This window comes from Myiozetetes cayanensis, unplaced genomic scaffold, assembly GCF_022539395.1.
Source record: "Myiozetetes cayanensis isolate MyiCay16 unplaced genomic scaffold, myiCay2020 scf23, whole genome shotgun sequence".
Classification (NCBI taxonomy): Eukaryota; Metazoa; Chordata; class Aves; order Passeriformes; family Tyrannidae; genus Myiozetetes; species Myiozetetes cayanensis.
The window spans coordinates 2,335,595-2,358,582 of NW_026087445.1; the positions used below are offsets into that span (position 1 = coordinate 2,335,595).

General features: G+C 47.3%; 1 protein-coding gene across 1 annotated transcript; it reads right to left on the bottom strand.

Moving 5' to 3' along the window:
• Positions 1-870: 870 nt before the first annotated feature.
• Positions 871-16,751, bottom strand: TNFSF8 (TNF superfamily member 8). The gene is made up of 4 exons (XM_050319816.1): positions 16,557-16,751; positions 9,725-9,770; positions 1,781-1,852; positions 871-1,268 (listed from the first exon to the last, which is right to left on the bottom strand). The coding sequence occupies exons 1-4, from the start codon at positions 16,749-16,751 to the stop codon at positions 871-873; spliced, it is 711 nt and encodes a 236-aa protein (XP_050175773.1).
• Positions 16,752-22,988: the final 6,237 nt, after the last annotated feature.

Here is a 22,988-nt window from a genome sequence, read left to right on the forward strand (position 1 = left end):
TTACATCCCAGTGTGTCACACAGGAACTGTCAGACAGGCAGGGCAGGATTCAAGAAAAATGTATCATAATGAACTTTGCTATTTGCTGGATTTGCAACTCAATTGTTACTTTAATATTTGGTGTGAAAAGGTCTAAAAACCCCAGGTGAGAACAGAGCCCAAGCACTGTGCCTGTACAAAGTCTCTGCTCCAAAGAGCTTTATATTTAAATAGGAAAGATGGATAAATAGGGAAAAGGAGGACACTTGAAGGAAATTGCACAAAGTCCACAGCAGAACACAACACAGAAATATCCTGTAAATCCCATATTTTCTATGCCCTGCCCCAGAGTTTCAGCTGCCAGCCCAAGAGTCAATGATTTCATCACCTTTGCTGTCATCCAGTCTATCCATAAATCTACTCCAGAGTTGTGGTTGTGTGCTCATGATAAAGAAAGCCTTGATTGCAAGCTTTGACTGCTAGTTTTTTTGGAAAGACCAGGTCAAAATACTGCTCCATTCCCCATCTCCTCAGCTCAGCCTACAGTCTGTTACCCTAAAAGTCTCCATATTGCTTATTCTTCCCATAATCTGGTTGGGGTTTAACCTGTGTTTACACAGAGTGGTTGGAGGAACCTTTGGCACACCAGTGGGTTGTTTTCTGGGTAGTCCAACAATCCCACCTGGAGCCAAAGCACGGGAACCTTGCCCAGCTGTGGCTCTTGCAGTGTGGGGTTTTTGTTTTTTGTTTTTTGGTTTTTTTTCTGGGAGACTCGCAGAGTTCCTTGTTTACCCTGGGGCTGAGGTAAGACAGGACATTTCAGACCAAGGTGTTGCCAGGTAAAAGCAGGCTCCTGATGTTGAGAGCAAAGGTGGGAAGCCGGGGAGCTGCTCACATCTCATCGCTGTACTTCAACACCCCGAGGACGTTCTCATTGGGCAGGGAATCCTCATTCAGGAACTGAGGGTGATTGAGTGCTACGGATATTCGGTCCTTCGCCTTCAGGTGGGTCAAATGGAGCTGGAACAAGGTCTTAAAAGCCTTTCCTTGGCAGGTTTCTGCCTCGCACCACGTGGACAACGTCTGCCTGTCCACCCTGTCGTTCACGAGGAGCTCTATCTTGAGGTCGGTGGGGCTCTTGGAACAGTTGGGAAGGTGGAAGTTCAGGTGGCAGTAGATCAGGTAGACGCCTTGTTTCTTTATCACCAGCTCTTTGCTCTCGCACTGGATGTCCTCACAAATCCCCTTCTCCACCAGGCTCAGCTTGGAACTGTTCACTGGGCTGGACACTGGAAAGGAAAGCACAGAGGTGTTAACAGGAGCTCCAGAGACCTGAATTCAGCCTGAGGTGCCTTCCAGCAGAGTGTTTGCTGGGAAAATGAGCTACCTGTTCAGTAATTCCCTGCAGGAAACTCCAAGAAAAGGCTAGGCAGCTGGGAATTCTGGGGAAGTTATGGGGAGTTAAAAAGTTCCAAGGATTTAAGCAGCCCTCTAGAAACTCAAGACAGGGAGATGCTTGAATGTACATCTCCATTATTTCCCACTTGATATTTGAAAGGAAATAGTGGAGATTTAAATTCATGTGTATGCAGAAAATAGCTTTTTATTCTTTTTTTAAATTATTTAATCAAGCTAAAACCCAATTTATAGGATCAGAAAGGGGGTTGCCAACCACACCCACGTTCAAGGAAAGCTAAGGATTTATTTTCCTATAAAATGCCCATTTGGTCAGCAAAACTATTTACCACTTAACCCAGTTTGAGTAACAGGAGCAGGTCTTCAGCTCTCGCCCTTCACTGACCTCTCATGTAGGCAGCAGCTCCCTTGGTCGGGACATGCTGTAGGATTCTGGAATAGTCCTCAAAGGTGTTCCCTGAAGGAAACAACAGATTAAGTGATCATTAGTGGGTTTTATTTTGGGTTATTTTGTGGTGGTTTTTTGTTTGTTTGTTTTTGTTTGGTTTTGGTTTTTGTTTTGTTTTGTTTTGTTTTTTTTTTTTTACTGTTAAGTGCCCTCAGCATTTGGTACCCCAGTTATTTTCTCTACCTGTGCTAAGGACAAACTGCACAGCAGCAGGTGGAGCAGCAGGGAGGAGCTGGTTCTTACTCCCTGGCTGATAATATCTGATCTGCACAGGGAATTCACAGCAGAGTAACTCGATTGGTACATCTGTAACATTTCAAAGCTCTGGTAGATTGCAACAATCATTCAAAAAAAAATAGAGGTAAAACTTTTAAACTAAAAGAGGGTCAGTTTGGATTAGATGTAAGGATGAAAATTTTTCTGAGGGTGGGCAGGCCCTGGCACAGGTTGCCCAGAGAAGCTGTGGCTGCCCCTGGATCCCTGGAAGTGTCCAAGGCCAGGTTGGACGGGACTTGGAGCAACCTGGGCTAGTGGAAGGTGGAAGGGGGTGGAATGAGATGAGTTTTAAAGTCCCTTCCAACTCAAACCAGTCTGGGATTCTATGGTTATATGAAATACAAATCATGTGCAGGTAAGCTTAATTTAACCAAATTATGGTGCAATTACAGGAAGCTTTTAAACATTTAACCGGAACATGCTTCTGAAAGTGGCTCTCTGGGTACTTTTGGAATGTGGTTCTGTTCTCCCATGGTCAAAATGTGGACTTCAGGTGAGTGTTCAAAGAGTCACAGACTCGTTTGGCTGAACAGACTTTAAAGCCCATCCAGTTGCATCCCGTGCCACGGGCAGGGACACCTTCACTAGCCCAGGTTGCTCCAGCCTGGCCCTGGACACTCGCAGGGATGGGGCAGCCACAGCTTCTCTGGGCACTGGGGATGCAGAAGCTGCTGCTGGAAGTGTCGGGACGGTCCCGCCCAACCCGGGAGCAGGGGCTGCCCTCAGCCAGCTCCGGTGTCACGGGAATGCCCCCGAATCCACAGCGCCGGGACGGGGAGGGGCCGGGGCTGCCCCGCCGGAGCCGCGGGGGGACGGGAACATCCCACGGGATGCGGGGACGGCTCCATCCCACGGGATGCGGGGACGGCTCCCTCCCACGGGATGCGGGGACGGCTCCATCCCACGGGATGCGGGGACGGCTCCATCCCACGGGATGCGGGGACGGCTCCATCCCACGGCCGCGCCGGGCACTGCAGCCGGAGCCGATCGCACCGCGGGGCTGCCAAAGCCTCCGCATCCCGGCACCGCATCCCGGCGTTCCGTCGTCCCCTGCATCCCGGCACCCCATCCCAGGAACCCAGCCCAGGTTGCTCCAAGCCCCGTCCAACCTGGCCTTGGACTCTTCCCGGGATGGATAATCAGTGCCATTAACCGAACGTTCAGCACGGTGAGAGAAGGAAAAGCTTACACAGAGGAGATGGAAAGGGGGAGTGTGGCTGGAAAGGGGGTGAAATGTAAGGGCAAGGGGTGGGGATGCACGAGCTGGGTCACGGGGATGCAGCACCGGGAGGCAGAAGCTGGAACACAGGGATGTGGTGCCGGGATGCAGGCTGGTGGAAGGTGTCTCTTCAGGGTCTGCAGCTCCTCAGGAGGGACAGCTCCAATCTCTGCTCTGTGTGACCAGGGACAGCACCCAGGGAATGGCTGGAGCTGTGTCAGGGCAGGCTCAGGGTGGATCTCAGGGAAAGGTTCTTCCCCCAGAGGGTGGTTGGCACTGAACAGGCTCCCCAGGGCAGTGGGCACAGCCCCAAGGCTGCCAGAGCTCCAGGAGGGTTTGGACAACGCTCTGAGGGACAGGGTGGGATTGTTGGGGTGTCTGTGCAGGGCCAGGAGCTGGACTGGATGATCCTGGTGAGTCCCTTCCAACTCAGGATATTCTGAGATTCAATGATTCTAACAAGAAGGAGTCTTAATAAAATGCGGAGTGAAACAATAATCATAAGTTTCGTAGGATTCCTGAAACTACAGGTAATAAAAAAGAGATTAAAATCTCCAAACTCTCACAGTAACTACATGGCCTGATTTCTAAGGGAGACTTGGTCAGGATGATGGATAAATCAGGGAGAAGCTGGTCCCACACAAATCCCCTGTCTGGGTGTGTTTGTGTGTGCATTGCACCCTTTGCATTCTCTGTTGCATAAAAAGGCTGTGGATATCTTGAAAAAATTACAGTCTTTCTCCAATTTCATGGTTTAAATGCTTTTGGGGAGAGCAGGAGCTCACTGTGCTCCCACAATGAGTAAGCCATGCACCAAGGTCCCTTCACCATGCTGGAAATCCCCAAAGAAAAAACAAACCCTACTTTCCTGGTGTTAGTCATGTCAATGTAGTGTTTCAGTGAGGGTGAGATGGGGAGATAGGGCAAAGGATGGGGGAGAACCCTTCTGGCCTTTATTTCAAACTGAAGTTGTTACAGCACTAGCAAGTCTTTGGTAGCACAGAGTCAGCACCTTGAGCTCACTCACACTACGTGTCCTGCCAGAAGGGAGAGAATCTTTTGCAGAAACTCAGTGGCATTTAGGGAGGTTTACCCTATAAAGCTGAAAATCCCCTGCTGCACAAGCAGACTTTGGAAGCTGCAACATCTGCTGAGCAAGCAAAGTGCTGAGCCTGCCCACAAACAGCCTGGAGCTGCCCCGAGCTTGGCCTGTCCTGAGCTGTCTCAGGGTGTTCAGGGCATCTCCAGTGACCTCCCCTCACAGACCTGACTCCACTTTGCATTTCCAAAGCTGTACTTGCATTTATTGGTGTCAGCAGATTTTGTGTGTCTGCATTTAAACCATTTATTCTGTGTTTTTTTTCAGAAGGTAAGTTATGAAAAAATTAAAAATCATTTTATGAAGGCAGTTCTGGTTCCTGCTCTGCTGAAGCAGCTTATAACTGTTTTTTTTTCTTTTTTTTTTTGTTTCTTAAGTTAATTCTTTTATCTGAAACATTTCAGCTTGAGCCAAGAGTGCCTGAAATTACCAGAGTTTCAGAGGTGATCGATGGATGTGTTCAATCACATCACCTAATTGGCTTTGCACTGTTCGCAGTGTAAATCAGGAGTAATCCCTCCCAAATCAATAGGATTATATGAGCTTAAAAATACTGTGAGAAGGAGGAAAGACAAAGCCACATTTGGGACCAGGTACCCAGGAGACCACCCTGCTTTCGTGGTGTGATGCACAGAAGCTGGAGATCATCTGCTTCAAGCAGGGCCATTTAAGCCATTTTGTCCTAAAGAAGCAGGTGACAACTCATTTTTGCCTTCCTGTCCCCTTTTACCACAGGATGAGCATCCAGAGGATGAGAAAAAAGGCCAGGCTACTTCCATGAGCTTAATGCAGCTTTTCTTCCCCAAGCCAAAGGGATGCACAGCAGGGCTGTGAAGTGGGAGCTGCAGCCCCACTGAACCCTCAGGATTTCCCCCTGAGGTGCAAACTGGAACGAGTCTCATCAAAACACAGCAGCACCTCCTCCAGCCAGGAGGAGCCCAAGGGATGTGGGACAGGTGGATGGGGTGGATGGATGGGCTGGTGCCAGGCAGGTGCATGAGGGTGTGACCCTGCCTGGAAAACTCTTCTCACTTCTGGCTGCCTCAGTTTCCCCACTGCGAGATGGGTGCAACAGGAGTGCCACCAAAGGGCACTGAAACCAAGAGCTGAAAGTGGCATCTCAGCATGGAAGGTGTTGCTACCCAGGCGTGGAAAGCCCCTCAGATGGGGCTTCAAAGCCTGTCCTGGTGCCAGTCACCCCTTGCTGTGACATTCCACTGCCCTGTGGGTGGCACCACAGGTGGCTGGAGGCTGAGTGTGCCAGGCACAAGAGCAGGTCAAAACCCCAAATATAGTTTCGGAAGTAAAGAAGCACAAGAAGGCAGCAAAGAGCTTTCAGTTCCTCTGCAACCCCCACGGATTTAAGTGCTTATAGAATTAGGCAAGGTGTCAGCACGCCAGAGTTAGCAGAATTTGCCTAATTTCATTTCTCAGCAGCCACTCTCTGAAGTCCCTGTGAGTATCTTTAACACTTGGCTCAGGGCCCTGCAAACAGCACTGGCTGGTGCTGAAGGACTGTCCCAAGCCATGATGCTGTGACAGTTCCAGCTGGGTGACATCTCCTCCTGGGCTCAGGGACAGAGCTGGGCTCTGCTCCTGGCTGTGCCTGGCACCCACACACCAAGTCCTGTGCTCCTTGAGAGCCCAGGGGTGTCACTTTGCTCCTGAGCACTGAAAAGGGACTGAAATCAGCTGCCAGTTTCCCCTCCTTCCAAAAAGCATGAACTAGAGAAATATCCCCTTTCTTTCCTCCAAATTTAGGAGGAATATCTTGTGAATTCATCGCTGCACACCTGACTACTGCCAAACTTGTAGAGTTCTGTGGAGTTTAAGGCCAACACTATTCAAATCTCTAACATGGTCATCAGGTCACAGAATGTCATGAGTTATTTATATATATATAGAATATATATATTATAAATATATACACATAATATATATTTATGTATTATATATATCATCTATAAAATATAAATAAATAGCTCATTATATTATTTTTTATATATATATATTCATCAATAACTTGTGTTTAAGGCCAAAACTACTCAAATCTGTAACATGCTCATCAGTGTAGCACAGGTCACACAATGCCATGAGCTATTTACACACACACACACACACATATATATATATATATATACACTCATCTATAACCTGTGTTTTAAGTATTGGTGGGAGGGAAGATCCAACATTCAGCATTTTGAGCCATACCAATCATCTCATTATCAATTAAACAAGCAACCAGCTCCCATTATGACTAACTGGAATGTGTGTGGTTGCATTTTCCTGCCTGGGAGGAGGATGCCTGTGCTCTCTTTCCAGCATTTACAAGCCCAGGCTTGCCCAAATTTTTACAAGTGAGAGACAGAACTCCCCTGCCCTGCCCTTCCCACAGCAGACAGAGCTCAGACAGTGTCACCCATGTGCATGCAGACACACTGCTGGGGGTGAGGAGGCAAAAATCTTTATGGTCTAAGAGTGAAAGATCCGTTTCTGAAGAACCCTCTGTCATGGGATTAGTGACTGATGACCTGCAGTGTCATCACGAAATCCCAGAACGCCTGAGGTTGGAAAATCCCTCCCAGCCCATGGATCCACCCTGTTCTCGATGCCCACCTTGTCCCCCAGCCCACAGCACTGAGTGCCACGGCCAGGCCTTCCTTGGAACCTCCAGGGGTGGGGACTCCAAACCTCCCTGGGCAGCCCCTGCCAAGCCTGACAACCCTTTCCATGAGGAAATTCCTCCTGATGTCCAACCTGACCCTCCCTGGCACAGCCTGAGGCCGTTCCCTCTCCTCCTGTCCCTGTTCCCTGGGAGCAGAGCCCAAACTCCCCTGGCTCCCCCCTCCTGTCAGGGATTGCAGAGCCAGAAGGTCCCCCCTGAGCCTCCTTTTCTCCAGGCTGAGCCCCCCCAGCTCCCTCACCCACTCCTCAAAGTATTGCACTGGGAGAATTCCAGGTTGGGAGAGATCAGATTTAGTTGCAGAAGACCAAGCTGACCTCTGAGATATTGCTGCAAATCCTAAGAGGTTTCTTGGTTCACTGGTTTCAGCCTGATTTACTCTGTGATATCAAGTATCTGACTGTCACCTGTATTATATTAATTTCTCAGAGCCAGATTTTTATTTGGGAACATATTTCCCATTGAAACTGTGAATGGGGTGATGGATTTCCTTTCCTCTTCTCTCCATCATTTGCCAATGGATCTTACTGCCAGACAAAAATATCTGTAAAGTGTGTGTGTGTGTGGATATGTACCTGCAGGTTTTTTTTCCTTTTGTAAATGAGGAGGGATTTAAGTACCAAATCTTTGCAGTTCGAATAACAAGAAAAGCCATCAGCCCAGGATTCATGGGGAAATGAGGCTTGGAGAAGACAACAGGGAGATGATGAGGGCTGAGCCTCTCCAGAGTCTGCAGGTCGTAAATTTCTCTGTGACTTAGTTGTCCCTCTAAAACATGAACCAAAGCACAACACCTCTCCATCCCATATTAAAATATGATCCAATATTTACAAAATGGGGATGAGTTTCTACAGAGGGATAATTCCACAAAGAACATTTCACAACCGTTTAGTTCGTGATGGATTTCATCCTCTCCCCCTGTTGCTCAGGTGCTCCTCTGACAGCAGCACGGAGGATTTGAGGAGACTGATGCCATTTTTCACACAAACATTTAATTAGCTGACATTGCATCGCTCTCAGCTTGTGCTTGCAGATTCTGCAGGCCCATCCATTGAGGGCTGACAGCTGAGTCAGGGCCATAAACCTCCCATAAATCTGCTTTAGTGCCCACTGGGGTTTAGCTAACAATAGAACATAATCCCGATGGAAATCTCAATGAAATCATCGTGTTTTCCGGCTTTAATAAGACAAAATTAATTCAGAGTTGTAACTGGGTGTGGACTTGTGCCCCTTGGCCTTTCAGCCTGAGTGAACCCCAGCTGGTCCCACCACAGAACTGTAGCATCACAGAATCCCAGACTGGTTTGAGTTGGGACCTGGAAGATCATCCAGTTCCACCCCCTGCCCCACTCCCTGGGCTAGGAAACAAGCCCAATATGGGAGAGACAAGCATTCAAAAATTATCCAAAATAGAGTAAGCATTGCTCAAATGCTGCAGAAAAGGTTGTTGTTGGGGATTTCTGTTACGTAGAATCAGGGAATCACAGAATATCCTGAGTTGGAAGTGACTCACCAGGATCATCCAGTCAAGCTCCTGGCCCTGCACAGACACCCCAACAATCCCACCCTGTCCCTCAGAGCGTTGTCCAAATCCTCCTGGAGCTCTGGCAGCCTTGGGGCTGTGCCCACTGCCCTGGGGAGCCTGTTCAGTGCCAACCACCCTCTGGGGGAAGAACCTTTCCCTGAGATCCAACCTGAGCCTGCCCTGACACAGCTCCAGCCATTCCCTGGGTGCTGTCACTGCTCACACAGAGCAGAGATCAGAGCTGCCCCTCCTGAGGAGCTGCAGACCTTGGTGAGGTCTGACCTCAGTCTCCTCCAGTTGGACAAGCCAAGTGACCTTTAATCTCCCATTCTGCACCTTTTCTAGATGAACACTGGGCTTCATTTTTCCCATCTATAGCAGGAGACAATGGCATCTCCTGTCCTCTGGGCCTGAACATGAACTTATATCTGCAGGAATTCAAATCCTCGGTGCTAAGAGCCGTGTAACCAGGGAGCCAATGCCTGTGCAATAAACAGTTCCCCTCCTGATTTACACTCAGGAAAAGCAAAATCGTAGTCCACTGTCTCTGCTAGACAGCCTTTTTCCCCTGTTTTGGGCTCCCCGTGCTCACACTCTGCCTGTTTCAATTCCTTGCTCGTGCCTTTTGTTCCCTTCTCCCTTTGCCCCACAGAGAGTAGGAAACTAAACTGCTCCAGGCCAGAGGAGCACAGGAGGAGTTTCACCTGTTCTGAAACGTGTGGCAACACAGTTTCCCCCCTGCCTTGTGAAGACGTGGACATCACACACGGGTAAGAGCAGCCCTGAAAGTCATAGTGATGTTCACATCATCTGGCAAAAAGGCTCCTTTGCAAAGACACTCCAGGGCACATTCAGATATATTTGTTATTTCCTCAGCCATGCACTGGCTTCTGGAGGTACTGAGTAATTTGAAAGCTTTTTTTCTTATTAGTTTTATTTTTTTACCCACTACTTTGGCTCTTCACCAAGAGGAGACTTAACGTGAAATGTTAAGATGTGCACACTTGGCTTATTTGTGACCCCGGGCAGTATTTGCATTAGAGATGAGCCAAATCACATGCATTGTTTAGGTGTCTTACCAGTCCTGATGGGTTTTTTGATGCCCTCCATGGCAGGATCAGGTGCCTGAAAGAGAATAAAGAGAAGGGATGGTTATTCTGGGAGCAGGGCATATCCATGGTTCAAGTGCAACCCTGCTTTAAAAGTGGTTTTGAAACGTTTCCCTCATCACAGATCTTTTTTCCCTCATCACAGGCTCTTCAGTGCCTGAAACTGTGTCCACATCCTTTCACTCACACACACCAAGTGATCCCACTGTGGTTTTGGGATCAAGGCTAAAACAGCTCCTCTTACCTGGGTGCAAACTAATTGTGGAGACTAACCAGGCTAAGTCCAGCTTACCAGAGAACTATAGAATGTTTGGAGTTGGAAAGGACCCACAAGGATCATCAAGACCAACTCCCTGCTCCTCACAGGACTATCTAAAATTAAACCATCTGATTAAGAACATCTTCCAGGTGCTCCCTGAGCTCTGTCAGATTTGATGCCAGTGACCACTTCCCCTGAGGGGCCTGTTCCCACCAGCAGGTCCGAGAAGAAGAAAGTTGGGAACCTGGTACCAACTTTAACAGAACATTTAATATCTCCTGGGAGAAATGAAGCACATCATGAAATGGGGAACAACTTGGTTTGCAACATGAGCACTTCATTTCTGTGTATAAGTTGAATAACAGGTGGTGTGGGGAGAAGGAAGACGGTTGGACAGCGAGAGAAATCATGTTGGGCCTGTTTGTGGTACTTCATGTTTTAGTCTTAGATATTTAGGAAGAGTTTTAGTTAGAGTTTGGCTTAATGTGACCATGTTTTCAACCATGCTGAAGTGTAGAGCTGTGTCTGCTCCCAGCAAAGCAATGCTTTGGTCTAAATCCAAATTCTGTGTTCTGCAGAGGTGGCAGAACTGCTTCCAGGTGGACTTGGCAGTGCTGGCTTAATGCTTGGACTCGATGATGTTGGAGCTCTTTTCCAATTTAAGTGATTCTGTGATTCCCCAGTAATTTAGAAATCAGTAAAAAATAATTTGTTCCTTTTTCTCCTCCCACGTCTGAGTAAGGAAGGGGCAGAGTTACCTGTTGGGACAGGATTTCTCCAGGTGACCTTCCCAAGGTGTGCAGGAAAGCTACTGGGTCAGGAGATGAACAGAAACTGAGAGATATGATTTGAAAAACATGGGGTTTCCAAGCTTTTTGTCCTCTACCCCATGTCCTCCCTTACAAACTTGCACATCATATCATGAAATCTGGGACTGAGAAGAGTTTTGGCTGAAAACACTGCCAAGGACCCTCTGCCAGAACCTCTCAGCACTTTCCTTTGCCCCCTGCACGGAGCTGCCTCTCCCACACACGCTCAGGGCACAGGAAAGTGTTATTTTTCCTTGTAATACATGAGCATTTCTGCCCTCTGTGGAGAATTAAAGGTATTTTTACACGACAGGAAGGGGATTCTCTGTCCCCAACGAGATTACACTGAATTAAATGATTTAATAGAGAAGTGTTTGGTAAAGCAATTGAGACATTGCCACCAGCGAGGTGTTCACCTTGCAAACCTCCCTCGGAGCTCGTGTGAGGGACAAGGGATGTCCCACAGCCTGTTTTGTAGTCAGGGCAACAGAAACAAAATTAAAAGGCACTAATTTATTGTGCTCTCCCCTGGGAAGTCTCTAAGCAAGTAAAAGCAGCAGATACTAATGCAATTTATTTTCGTGGCAAATGAGAAGAGATTGAAATAAAACTTTAGAACTCAATCTGAAATATTACTGGCATTACTTCTTTCTTTTCTAGCAGCAGAAATGTTGCATGTAATGCTGTTGTTTGGAATGCAAAAAATCACACAGTGGGAGCCCAGATAGATTACATTCTACAGTGGCAGCTCAGAAAGAATTCACGACAATGAATTTCACCCTGTCTGGAGTGATCTGGGTGCTGATGAGGAAGGATCTCAGTCTTTACTCAGCAAGCAGAATGATATGAGTTTGCTTTATTAGAGGAAATAATCAGTTGTCAGTGAAACTAATTTTGTTCTTGTTTCTCTTAATCATTTTACAAGGAATTTTCTCAGGCTGCGATGGAGTGGAACTGCTAAAGGGTCACTGTGAATTGCTGTGCCAGAGTGGTGAATATTCATCTAACCAGACATCTCTGACCACTGGGAAGTGGTGAGGCTCTGGCACAGGTTGCCCAGAGAAGCTGTGGCTGCCCCTGGATCCCTGGAAGTGTCCAAGGCCAGGTTGGACAGGACTTGGAGCAACCTGGGCTAGTGGAAGGTGTCCCTGCCCATGGCAGGGGGTGGAATGGGATGAGTTTTAAAGTCCCTTCCAACCTAAACCATTCTGGGATTCTATAAAATGTGTATCTACCTCTAGAAAGTCCAAGAAAACACTCTTCCAAACCACACTCCCCCCAGAATGGGCCTGGGCTCAGCTTAACTAGCTCCAGAGTTCTCCAGGAGCATGTCCACATGGCAGCTCTGTGGGGACCAGCTCTCTGGTCCTCTGTCCTCAAAGGAAGTTCTTCAGTTTGAAGAGAAGCCTCCAGGCTCTCCTGTGTTTCTGCTCAGCCCCAAACCATCACAACTTCAAGAAGAATTTGTCCACTGAAGGAGTGGTCAGGCCTTGGAACTGCCCAGGGAGGTGGTGGAGTCCCCATCCCTGGAGGTGTCCAAGGAAGGACAGGACGTGGCACTCAGTGCTCTGGGCTGGGGCACAAGATGAGGATTGGGCCCAGGTTGGGTTTGATCTTGGAGATCTTATCCAACCTTAATGGTTCTGTGATTCTATTCTCTGAGGAGAAAGGGAGCTGGTGGCACTTCAGGTAGGTGGCCTTGAGGTGCCAAGAGGCAAATGTAGCCACTAGACACGGAACTGCAGAAAGCAGAGCATCATCTCCACAACTGATCTGATAATGAGCATCACAGGAAACAGCTCTGTGTGAAAATCAGGTTTTCCAGCACTGCCCAAACCTATCCAAGTGACCCCTGCAGGCAGCAGGGAACTGTCCCTGCACAGAACACCCACAGCAGGAGCCACTGTGGTTTTCCTCTAAAATGCCTCAGTGGTTTCTTGCCGTGCTCAGTGAGTGCTAAATCTGCTTTGAGGGGCAATTTCCAGTGGTTTTATTTTATTTTATTTTCATTTCCTTCGGGGTTGCCACCAGAGGGGGCCAACAGGCACCGATTGGGGCAGTTGGCACAAAACTCGTTTTAAGCAGACAGAAATCCCCAGTAAACTGCAGGAGGGGCTGGAGGAGGGATTCCTGGGCACGGCAGAGCCACTTTTTAATGTTTTTAACAGCCTTCAAGACTAGATCAGCAAATATAAATCCCTGCACTGACTCAGCAGTTACCACACAGGTGCCTTATTGGTGGTGAAAAGATTTGCCCACGTGATTTAGGTTAAAGATTTGAAGTGAACAAACTGCAGAGCACTGATGGACTGACCCAGATCGTGGATTTTGGACATTCACACAGAGTTTGTTCATGGGGGTGGGTCGCCCAGGTGTCTCACACAGCACATCCTCCAGTACAGCACAAGATTTGTTGGGGTCTGTGTGTCTTAAAATGACATTTTTCCAGTCCTTTCTGTCCCATTCTCTTTCCCTGATTTTATGCCTGTCTCTCTATACACTTTATTACCTACAGAGATGTGTATATATACACATATATTCAAGAGCAGGCAGAGGGGTGGAGGTTTAAACACACCTATAAAAGGGCTAAGAAGAAAAATGAAGCCTCCAGACCACCTTACAGAGACTGTTCTTATTCCACAGGAAAATAAAGTCACTTGTGAGAGATCAAGAATGGCCCGAAGCCAAGGGTTTCTGCACATGAAAGCTGAGGAAATGAACTGACCTCAGCACTAGGTGTAATTAATTCCAAAAATCACAGTTTACTTTCAAAAATGACACTTCCCAGGTCTGGCATTAACGTGCTGTGCCACCCTTCTTGAAAACGAGGCGTAAAGGAAAGTTCTTGGGGTGCTGGAAAATGGGAGGGAGGGGTGTTCACATGTATTAGAAGCACTGGTAGATTCAGAGAAGCAGCTTTGAATCATAGTTCCCTTTTTTTTTTTTTTTTTTTTTATCTTGTCTTTCATGTCGTGTTTCCCTTGTTCAGAGCACCCAGGTCGTGGGTGATGCCAATGCTTTGTGTCTACACAGTTTGATTTTCCTTTTCCAATCTGTCTTCCTTCCTCCTAAAATAGGCAAGTGTAAATTCATAAAAGGGAACACAAGCAGCCAACTTGGAACCTGTGATGAGGGCAGGGGGCTGTGTGATCTGCTGCCACCAGAAGCCTCCCTTTAATGCTGTGACACACAAGAAAGGTGTCACAACATCTCTGTTGTCCCTACAACCCTTTAAACACCTTTGAGCAGAGGAAAAGAAAAGCTTCTACCTCTGCTCAGCATAGGGAGGGCACCACTCCCATAATCCAGCTGGTAACGCCTGGAGAGAAAACCTGAGCAGCCCAAGAGGGTGATCACACAAAAAGTTGGTCCCTTCTTCAGAAATTGCAAAGAAAATAATTAAGTCAATTGATCACAGAATCACAGAATCAACTGCATTAGAGAGACCTCTGAGATCACTGAGTCCAACCCTGTGACCCAACCCCCCTTGTCACCCAGCCCATGGCACTGATGCCACATCCAGGCTCTGCTCAAACCCCTCCAGGCACGGGGACTCCACCCCCTCCCTGGGCAGCCCATTCCAATGGCTGAGCACTCTCATTGCCCTTCTCTGGACCTGCTGCAGCCCCTCCATGTCCTTCCTGAGCTGAGGGGCCAGAACTGGGCACAGCACTCGAGGTGTGGCCTCCCCAGTGCCCAGCACAGGGGCAGAATCACCTCCCTGCTGCTGCTGCCACTCTGTTCCTGAGCCAGGCCAGGATCCATTGGCCCTCTTGGCCACCTGGGCACCCCTGGCTCATGTTCAGCTGCTTCAGCCAGAGCCTCCAGGTCCCTCCCTGCCTGGTCCTGTCCCCTCACTCTGTCCCCAGCCTGTGGGGCTGCTGGGAGTTGTTGTGGCCACAGTGCAGGACCCGGCACTTGGCCTGGTTGAACCTTGATGATGCTCTAATCCCTGCAGCAACAGGACTCAATATCCACATGGGTCCAAAACTCTCCAGTCCCTTTTCCTGGAGCTGCTGAAGTCAAAGTTATGAGATGTTCAGCCCAACCACTAGCTGTGTTTCCCAAAGGAGTCTGTGCCCAGCCTTCCCCTGACGGTGCCACCACAAGCTGAAGTCTTTCTGTCTCTTGGACTCAACACTTGTTCCCTGGTCTGGAAATCAAAACCAGTCATGGATGGAGGATGATTACACTGCTCCTGAACTCGGAGTCTTGCATCTCCCTGAGAGCAAGAGCACAATTTGTGGCTTTTACTGCCAAATTCTCCTCAGAGCGTAAAATTGCTGCTTGATTTTATTTGTTTCTCACACACCTCAGCTTCCTATTTCCTCCTTCAGCCAAGCTCATTTTCAAAGCAGCTGCAACGGTGTCATTACTCTTTTAAGTCAAAACACTGACTCTTTCAGTGATATTGTTACTGGTGTAAGTGTGTTTATCCCGATGGAGAGGTAATTTAATGCTTACTTTCATAATAAGTACAAATGAAAGCCTCATTATATAGAAAAGCTGTGGCAAGTCTGTAATTACCCAGCTTGTTATTTTAAAGATCTCCCTTAATATCCCCCTATTTATCACTTAAAAATCCCCATGTCTCACTTTAACTGCCCTCAAACTGCTCCTCTTTTGGAAGAACACTGATTACAGGTAAATGACTCCTCTCTGGCAGAGCTTAAAGAAGTATCAGTCAAGTCTTCATGGTTTAATTTCTGGGTAATGTGCACACAAATTGCATGGGGTAAATTTAGGAAGAGAAAATATTGAGCCAAAGGACCATATTTTGTTTTCTATACCCAGCTTCCCCCAGCAGTTCTTTGCTGGTGCTTTCATTCTATGAGCAGGAGTGGAAGTACTTCAGCACTTGCATTTTTGCAACGAGATTTCAAAGCCTGTAGAACTTCTAACCCGGCATTTTACCCCGGTGAAGTGGATGGAAATGCCCCTGGTGAGGTTAGAAGTGCACTTTTTATACCCACAACCACCTGTAGCTCTGCTCTGGCTGTCAGAGTCTCACTGATTCCCCACTCAACCCCAGATGCACTCAAGAGCTCTCCTCTATTTTAAGAAGGAAATAATGCCTGTGGGCTGAGGGAGCAGTTATTTTTGTGAGACCTTGTCTCACATCCTCAGCCCTCCTTGCTGTAGCTTTCGTTGTGCATTAAAAATTCCACCCAAGAACAGGACAGAGAGCAGGAATGAGCTGCTTTGCCCCCATCCACTGCTCGGGGTGGATCAGGAGAGCTCTGCATCTGCCAGGATGCACCTACAGCACTGCCTGGGTCACACAGAGGTGTCCTGTGGCACATCCACCGCTGGAATTAATCCCTATTGTGGGTGAACACATGTAGGCACGACCAGACCAGACCAAACCATCTCAAACTGTGGTTGTTCTCCAAAGAAACAACAGGAGACACAATAAAACCAGGGAGCAAACACTGAGGCATGATGGAACTTCTCTCCATTTTCCTGAGGAGGCAGCACAAAGGCGAGAAGAGAAGAGAAGAGAAGAGAAGAGAAGAGAAGAGAAGAGAAGAGAAGAGAAGAGAAGAGAAGAGAAGAGAAGAGAAGAGAAGAGAAGAGAAGAGAAGAGAAGAGAAGAGAAGAGAAGAGAAGAGAAGAGAAGAGAAGAGAAGAGAAGAGAAGAGAAGAGAAGAGAAGAGAAGAGAAGAGAAAAGAAAAGAAAAGAAAAGAAAAAAAGAAAAGAGAAAAGAAAAGAAAAGATGAATACACCTCTTACCGTCCTCTGAACGACCAGGACCATGATGGTGCCCAACGCGAAGACGAGCAATGCGACGAGGATGGCGATGATGAAATACAAATATATTCTGCTGGTGCCCCCAAGCCTCCTTGAAACAGCATCTTCATTGCCATTCATGGCTGATTCACGCGAGTCCTTCACCTGAACAACTGTTTGCTCCTGTGCCTGGCACATTCTTATATAGCTCTCGAGGTACTTGCTCTGTATCTCCCCTCGATCAGGTTCAAGTTGCAGCCCATCTCTGCTCCTGGCAGGATTTTCCCCCCTCATCCTGGCTCATGTGATCCGGAAAAAAACCTTCATCACTCGCAGCCCAGAGAGCGAGGCCCCCGGGGGCGTGAGGCAGGACGCAGCTGTGAGCAGGGGAAGGAGCCTCATGTTCCTGCTCAGGGAGCTCTCCAGGGCTGTCTGTGCCCTGCACGGAGGTGTCTGATGTCAGAAGGTGAACAGTTCCTCAGACCGGTCGGCCCCCGCCCTCCACTGGCTTTCTGTGAAATGGGGAGATATGCAAATGCTGTTTCATTTTCTACTCAGCAACTGCATTTGGCACCCTGAGTGGCCCTGGAGCTCTGCCTTCCTGTTGCACAGGACAGTCATAGAATATGCTGAGTTCAGAAGGGACCCATGAGGATCATCAGTCCATCCTTCAGCCCTGCACAGAACCATCCCCAAGAGTCACACACCTCACAAGTGCCTCAGAGGATCATCCAAAAACCCCTGGAGCTCTGGCAGCCTTGGGGCTGTGCCCACTGCCCTGGGGAGCCTGTTCAGTGCCAACCACCCTCTGGGGGAAGAACCTTTCCCTGAGCTCCACCCTGAGCCTGCCCTGACACAGCTCCAGCCATTCCCTGGGGGCTGTCCCTGGTCCCCCCAGAGCAGAGCTCAGTCCTGCCCCTCCTCTGCCCCTGCCCAGGCAGTTGGAACTTCAATGAGCTCTCCCCTCAGTCTGCTCCAGCTGAACACACCAAGTGCCCTCAGCTGCTCCTCAAATGGCTTCAAATCAAGGCCCCATCTTCATTGCCTGTTTATCTGGAAACATTCCTACTTCATTCCAGTGTTGATGGACCAGCCATCCCTAACCCTGCATGTTTTATGTGAGATGACTCCTGTCTTTCTGGCCAGTCCAGCTTGAATAAACTTGTGTGTTTCTGAGAATTTTCACAGTTAGATGGGTATCCATTTTTGAATTGTATATCTGTACGAGACAGTTAACTTGTGCAACAGGATCCAAGTTTCTGGGAGTGTTATTTAGAATCACAGGATAACTGAGGTTGGAAAAGACCTCTAAGTTCATTGAATCCAACCATTAACCCAACACTGCCAAGCCCACCACTAATCCATGTGTCTTCAGCTACTCCTGGTTTGGGAATACAGACACATCAGAGAGGGTAAAGAGGACTTTACCACTGGTTCATCCAACTTAACATATTGCCTTCAGTAGAGAGCAACAAGAAATGCCTTGGGAAGAACACCAGAATAGAAAAATACAGGTATTTGTTGAGTGTAATTCTCCAGTTTTCTCTTATTTTGGCTTGTGGGACTCCCAGTACTTCCCTATTTTAGTCCAATTATTCTTTACACCCCTGACATTACAGAGTCCTGACATCTCACTATCATTACCACTATCTTTATTAAAATCACTGGAGCACAGCACTACAAAGGCTTCTCGAGATTTGCAAAGGAGTGGTTTTTCAGAGCATCCCTTATCACCATGGAAACAGGCACAATCTGTTTAACCAGAGGCAAAGGGGAGCAGCCTCCTCTCCTGGGGATGAGACAATGGTCAGGCCTCCTCCAGGAAATCTGTTGCTCAAGGCTGACCTGTTGGATGAGGTGGATCATCAACTTCTGGGTCCTCCTTGGTGGATGCAAAAGTTTTGGGCAGCCACGAGCAGCAGAGGTTCTCAGCCACCCTGATTTGGAAATAATTTTGGATTAATTTGGAATTTAACCTTGGTGATAAAGATTCCCACAGTCTTGCCTCTGAGAGTTCATTTGACCCCTTTAAGCAGCCAGTCCTGCAGAGGAGCAAACCCAGCCCTTGGGAAGCAGAACAGGGGGATCCCCTCACACTGTCACCGCTCCCCAAATCTCCTTGGCAACAATTCTGAAGTGGGAGAAAACCCAGGTTAGAAGGTCTTGCAGTGACTCTCAGCATCTGCTGTTCTTGAACAGGTAGTTCAGCATCTCTTGCTCGTGGCTGAGCAGATTCACTGAGGAAGATGATTTTAGGAAAGTAAAGGTGGTGTAGTTTGGAGGATGTCACACCGTGTTGGGTGTCACGAGGAGGGCAAAGCTCTTGGGGAGCTTTTAGGCTTTTGCAGCCACACAAAGATGTGCAGGTCAGCTCTGCTAACTGCAAAACACTTGTGCTGCTTGCAGGGAGACAAACAGGTGGTGGTGATGGCTCCAAAAGAAAAAGAGATCAGTGAAGGCCAGTGAGGTGAAAATGGGATAATTTAATCCCTTGTGTAAAAACGTACAATCCAGATTAAACTGGATTGTTGCTTTCTAATCTTAATCTGATCAGACCATGAGCACAAACTCAAAAGGGGAGTTGGGAATGCTGAAATCTGCTGGTCATCCTGTTCCACCCCCTGCCATGGGCAGGGACACCTCCCACTAGCCCAGGTTGCTCCAAGCCCTGTCCAACCTGGCCTTGGACACTGCCAGGGATGGGGCAGCCACAGCTTCTCTGGGCAACCTGTGCCAGGTCCTCACCACCCTCACAGGGAAGGATTATTTCAAAAATTTAATCTAAACTTACTTTTACTTTGAAGGCATTTTTCCCCTTGTCCTGTCACCACATGCTCTTGTAAGGAGCACAGAGCATCCCCTTACTCATGCTCTGAACACTTACAGTGTTCCAAGACAGGCAAGGCAAACACCTCAGATGGCCCCAGGTAACAGCAGGTTCTTTGAATGATTCCCCTTTTGTGATGGGTGAAAGAGCTTGAAATGCAACCATGAAATGCTGCTCAGCTCAGGCAGCTGGGCTGTTCAGGCAGAAAGCAATTTTTAAATAATAACAGTAGAGAATGAGTGGACTCTTCTGGAGCTTTGTCTGAGGCAGTGAATAAACCCCCATTAAATCAGTGGGGTTTGGGGGTACTCTGGCTGTACATCCTGGCTTGTAGGTCGTGATGTGTTTTCACACACCTTCAGTGCAACGCTCTGTCACCCCCTAATTCCTAAAAACATCGCTCAGCAAACACTTTCACACCATCACCTGCCTGGTTATGCAGATTCCCAGAGCACAGTTCACTGTTTCGTGCCTGCTGATCAATGCTGCCTCCATTCTCACCAGCTCTGGTTCAAGAGATTAAATAGCAGGTGCCTGCCCTGCATTTGCATTGGCACGGGGCTGCAGCAAAGAGCTTCACATAAAAGGGCAAGCAGGGAGAAAACAAGCAAACCACAACCCCAGCAGTTCTAATTATTTCTTGGTAGACATTGCAAGTGACTCTCTGTAGTGAAAGAGTACAAAATATCCCAGCCCCTTAATAATATTTATTTATCTACTCCTCTGCTGAAAGGAAATAAACTTGCTGACAACTGAAAACCCCATCTATGTGGTCAGTGGAAATTCACCCTTGACTGAAGTTGTGATAACTGAAACCTTTACAAAAGACACTAATGCCCAGTTTTTCAGAGGTACATAGTTACTCAGCTGCCCCTGAAATCTGGGAGGGTAAAGTATGTAGGTGCCTTTAGAAATTTCTGATTTTATCCTCAGTGGAAACTGGGTCCATTTTTCATCAAAACCATTATTTATATTTATATCCGTGCAGTTTGTTACCAGAACCTCAGCCTTTGCTTTTCAGGGTCTAAAAGAGCTCAGAGAAGATGCTCAATAATGTGCATTTTATCACCCCAAGTGATTCTTAACACTCTCCTGATTGTCTCAGCAGAGGTGCTGCCGAGCTTCTTATGGAATCACAGAATCCCAAAATGGTTTGGGATGGAAGGGACCTTAAAGACCATCTAATTCCACCCCCTTCCATGGGCAGGGACACCTTCCACTAGACCAGGCTGCTCAGAGCTCCATCCAACCTGGAACAAGATGACCTTTGAGGTTCTTTATCTTCAACCAGAGATCCCACTCAACATCTGGTCCCCAAACTCCAGCTGAGCTGGTTGCACACACGTGAACACGTGAGCTCACGTGGCTGCCTGCAAATTATTAGGTATGGAAAATCAAAATCAATAAATTGAGCTTTCTGCAAAACACCATTAGCATTCAAAGGATGAATCACCTCGTTGTTGGAGGCTTTGAGTTTCCTCTGATGAATCACTCTCCTGTTGTGTTTGTTCTCCACCTCCGAGCCCCAGCCAAGGGGCCAGGGCTGAAAGAGTTGCTTGGTTTTGGGTTTTAATTCTACTTATTTTAATTCTATTTATTGGGATCCGTGTCCATCCATGCAGTTCCCAATCCAAGCCTGATCACTGAGTGATTAAATGACACTCCAATATCTCATTCCCAACACTGTTGGGATGATACCTTTGCCTGTGACCATAAAACAATCCTTTGAGGGAGATGCTGCCTGTCTCTTATCTCTCACCCAGCATATTGGAAGCTTTCCAAGAATAGCAATGTTCTTTTCTCATTTTGTTTCTCAAATAAGATTACTGAATAAAAATAGACATCAGACAGGAGGAAAATAAGAGAAAAAAGGAAAGGTTAGAGCTGCCACTGCACAGTGTTATCTCCTTGGGAAGCTGCACAGAATTTATTCATGCTGTTCAGCTGCCTTACTTGTTCAAAAGAATTGTATCACTCAGCCTTGTGAGGCAGTGGAAAATTAAGTATATTAAATTAGCTGAAATTGGGGGAAAAACACCTTTTAATGTAGGTGATAAGCACCATCCATCTCTTTGTGCAGGTAGAAAGTGCAGGTAGAAAGCTGAGGCACTGAGGTAGATAATAAAATGCAAGAATAAAACAGTACAAGTGGAACAGTTCTAGAAGCCTTTCACAAATTTATTTGCTCAGTAGGAATTATTGTCTGCCCAAGCACTCCCAGTTCTTCCCATGTAGCATCCCCCAAACCAGGCAGCTGCCTGATGTCCTGGGAAACCTTTGGAACCTTTCAGCTTGTAAGAGTCAATCCAAGTGGAAAACTCTTTTCTGGCTATTAAACCCCTCTGTATCCTATTAATGTCTTGGGAATAAGTTGAAGAAGATAATGTGTGAATCTCAAAGCTGGAAGAAATGAGAAAATTAATAGGATGACTTCAATTAAAAAAGATGCAGAGATATTTAGGATGGGATTTGCAGGCACTTCCAGAGTTTTCAAATAACTGAAATACCAGTTATTCTTTCACAGGACACCAGAAGGACATTCATTTCCCCATGGTTCTCATAATTTCCTGAAAACCAGGCTATTTCTGTGTGATTCCAGCTGCATAATGAAAAATTGAGCCACTCAGATTCTGTTGCCTACTCTTGGGTCTAATAATAAAAAATAATAATATTAAAAAAAAAAAGGAGATTGTATCAATTTCAATTTTGATAAAAAAGAGAAAAAAGACATTTCCAGTTGCTGATGTGAGTGTGGTTCTTAAAGTCTCTGGACACACCTGAAAATCTTGGCCTGAGAAAATCCACGAGGTGGATGCAGGAGGAAGTTCTATTAAATGGAACCTTCATAGGGGCCACACCATCCCTGGTTAGAACTTCACCAGGAGAGCAGAATTACATCACCACTGAGTTTAGGTGACAGTATAAGGCAGCCAGGTTAGAAATAAAGACCCCACAAACAGCTCCTAAACCTTATAAACAGGCAAATTTATGTGGTCTGCTCAGCACGACTTTCACACACTAACCCCTAGTGGGTAAAAATAAGTGAAAAGTCAAAGCCACAACCAGTTTGAAATGCTGTTGTACATCACAGGAAGAGCAGGAATGCAGGATGAAGGTATATTTATAATGCTGGCAGGCTGAAAGGCTTTGTTAGCTCACCTTTCTCAAAATAAGAAAACTCCAGCACTTTTCTTCTCAGGGAAGAAACTGTGAAGTTGTTTAGTTTTTCCGTCCCTACAGGACAAAGAAGGGAAGAGCTTTCCAAGCTTCCACTGTGGTGGATGTGACAGAGTGAGCTGCCTTCTGTGCCTCACAGTCTGGGAGGGGTTTATCCTCACAGCACCTCTGAAGGTGGGGCAGGTTTGGTGTTCCTTCTCTATCTCCTTCTTAAAGACAAGTGATGGAGCATCAGAAGGTGAAAGTGGCCCTGTACAGGCTTGGTGGTTAAACCCAGCTGTGCCCCCTAGTCTGGGAGCCTCTTCAGCCCACAAAAGGCTCCCTGAAGGTCTCTCCAGGTCTTCCCAGAGTTGATGTGACGTGGCCAAGGACCACGAGCACACACAGAAAACCTTCAGCAAAGAGCATTTTGGCTGAACTGATCAGTCAAA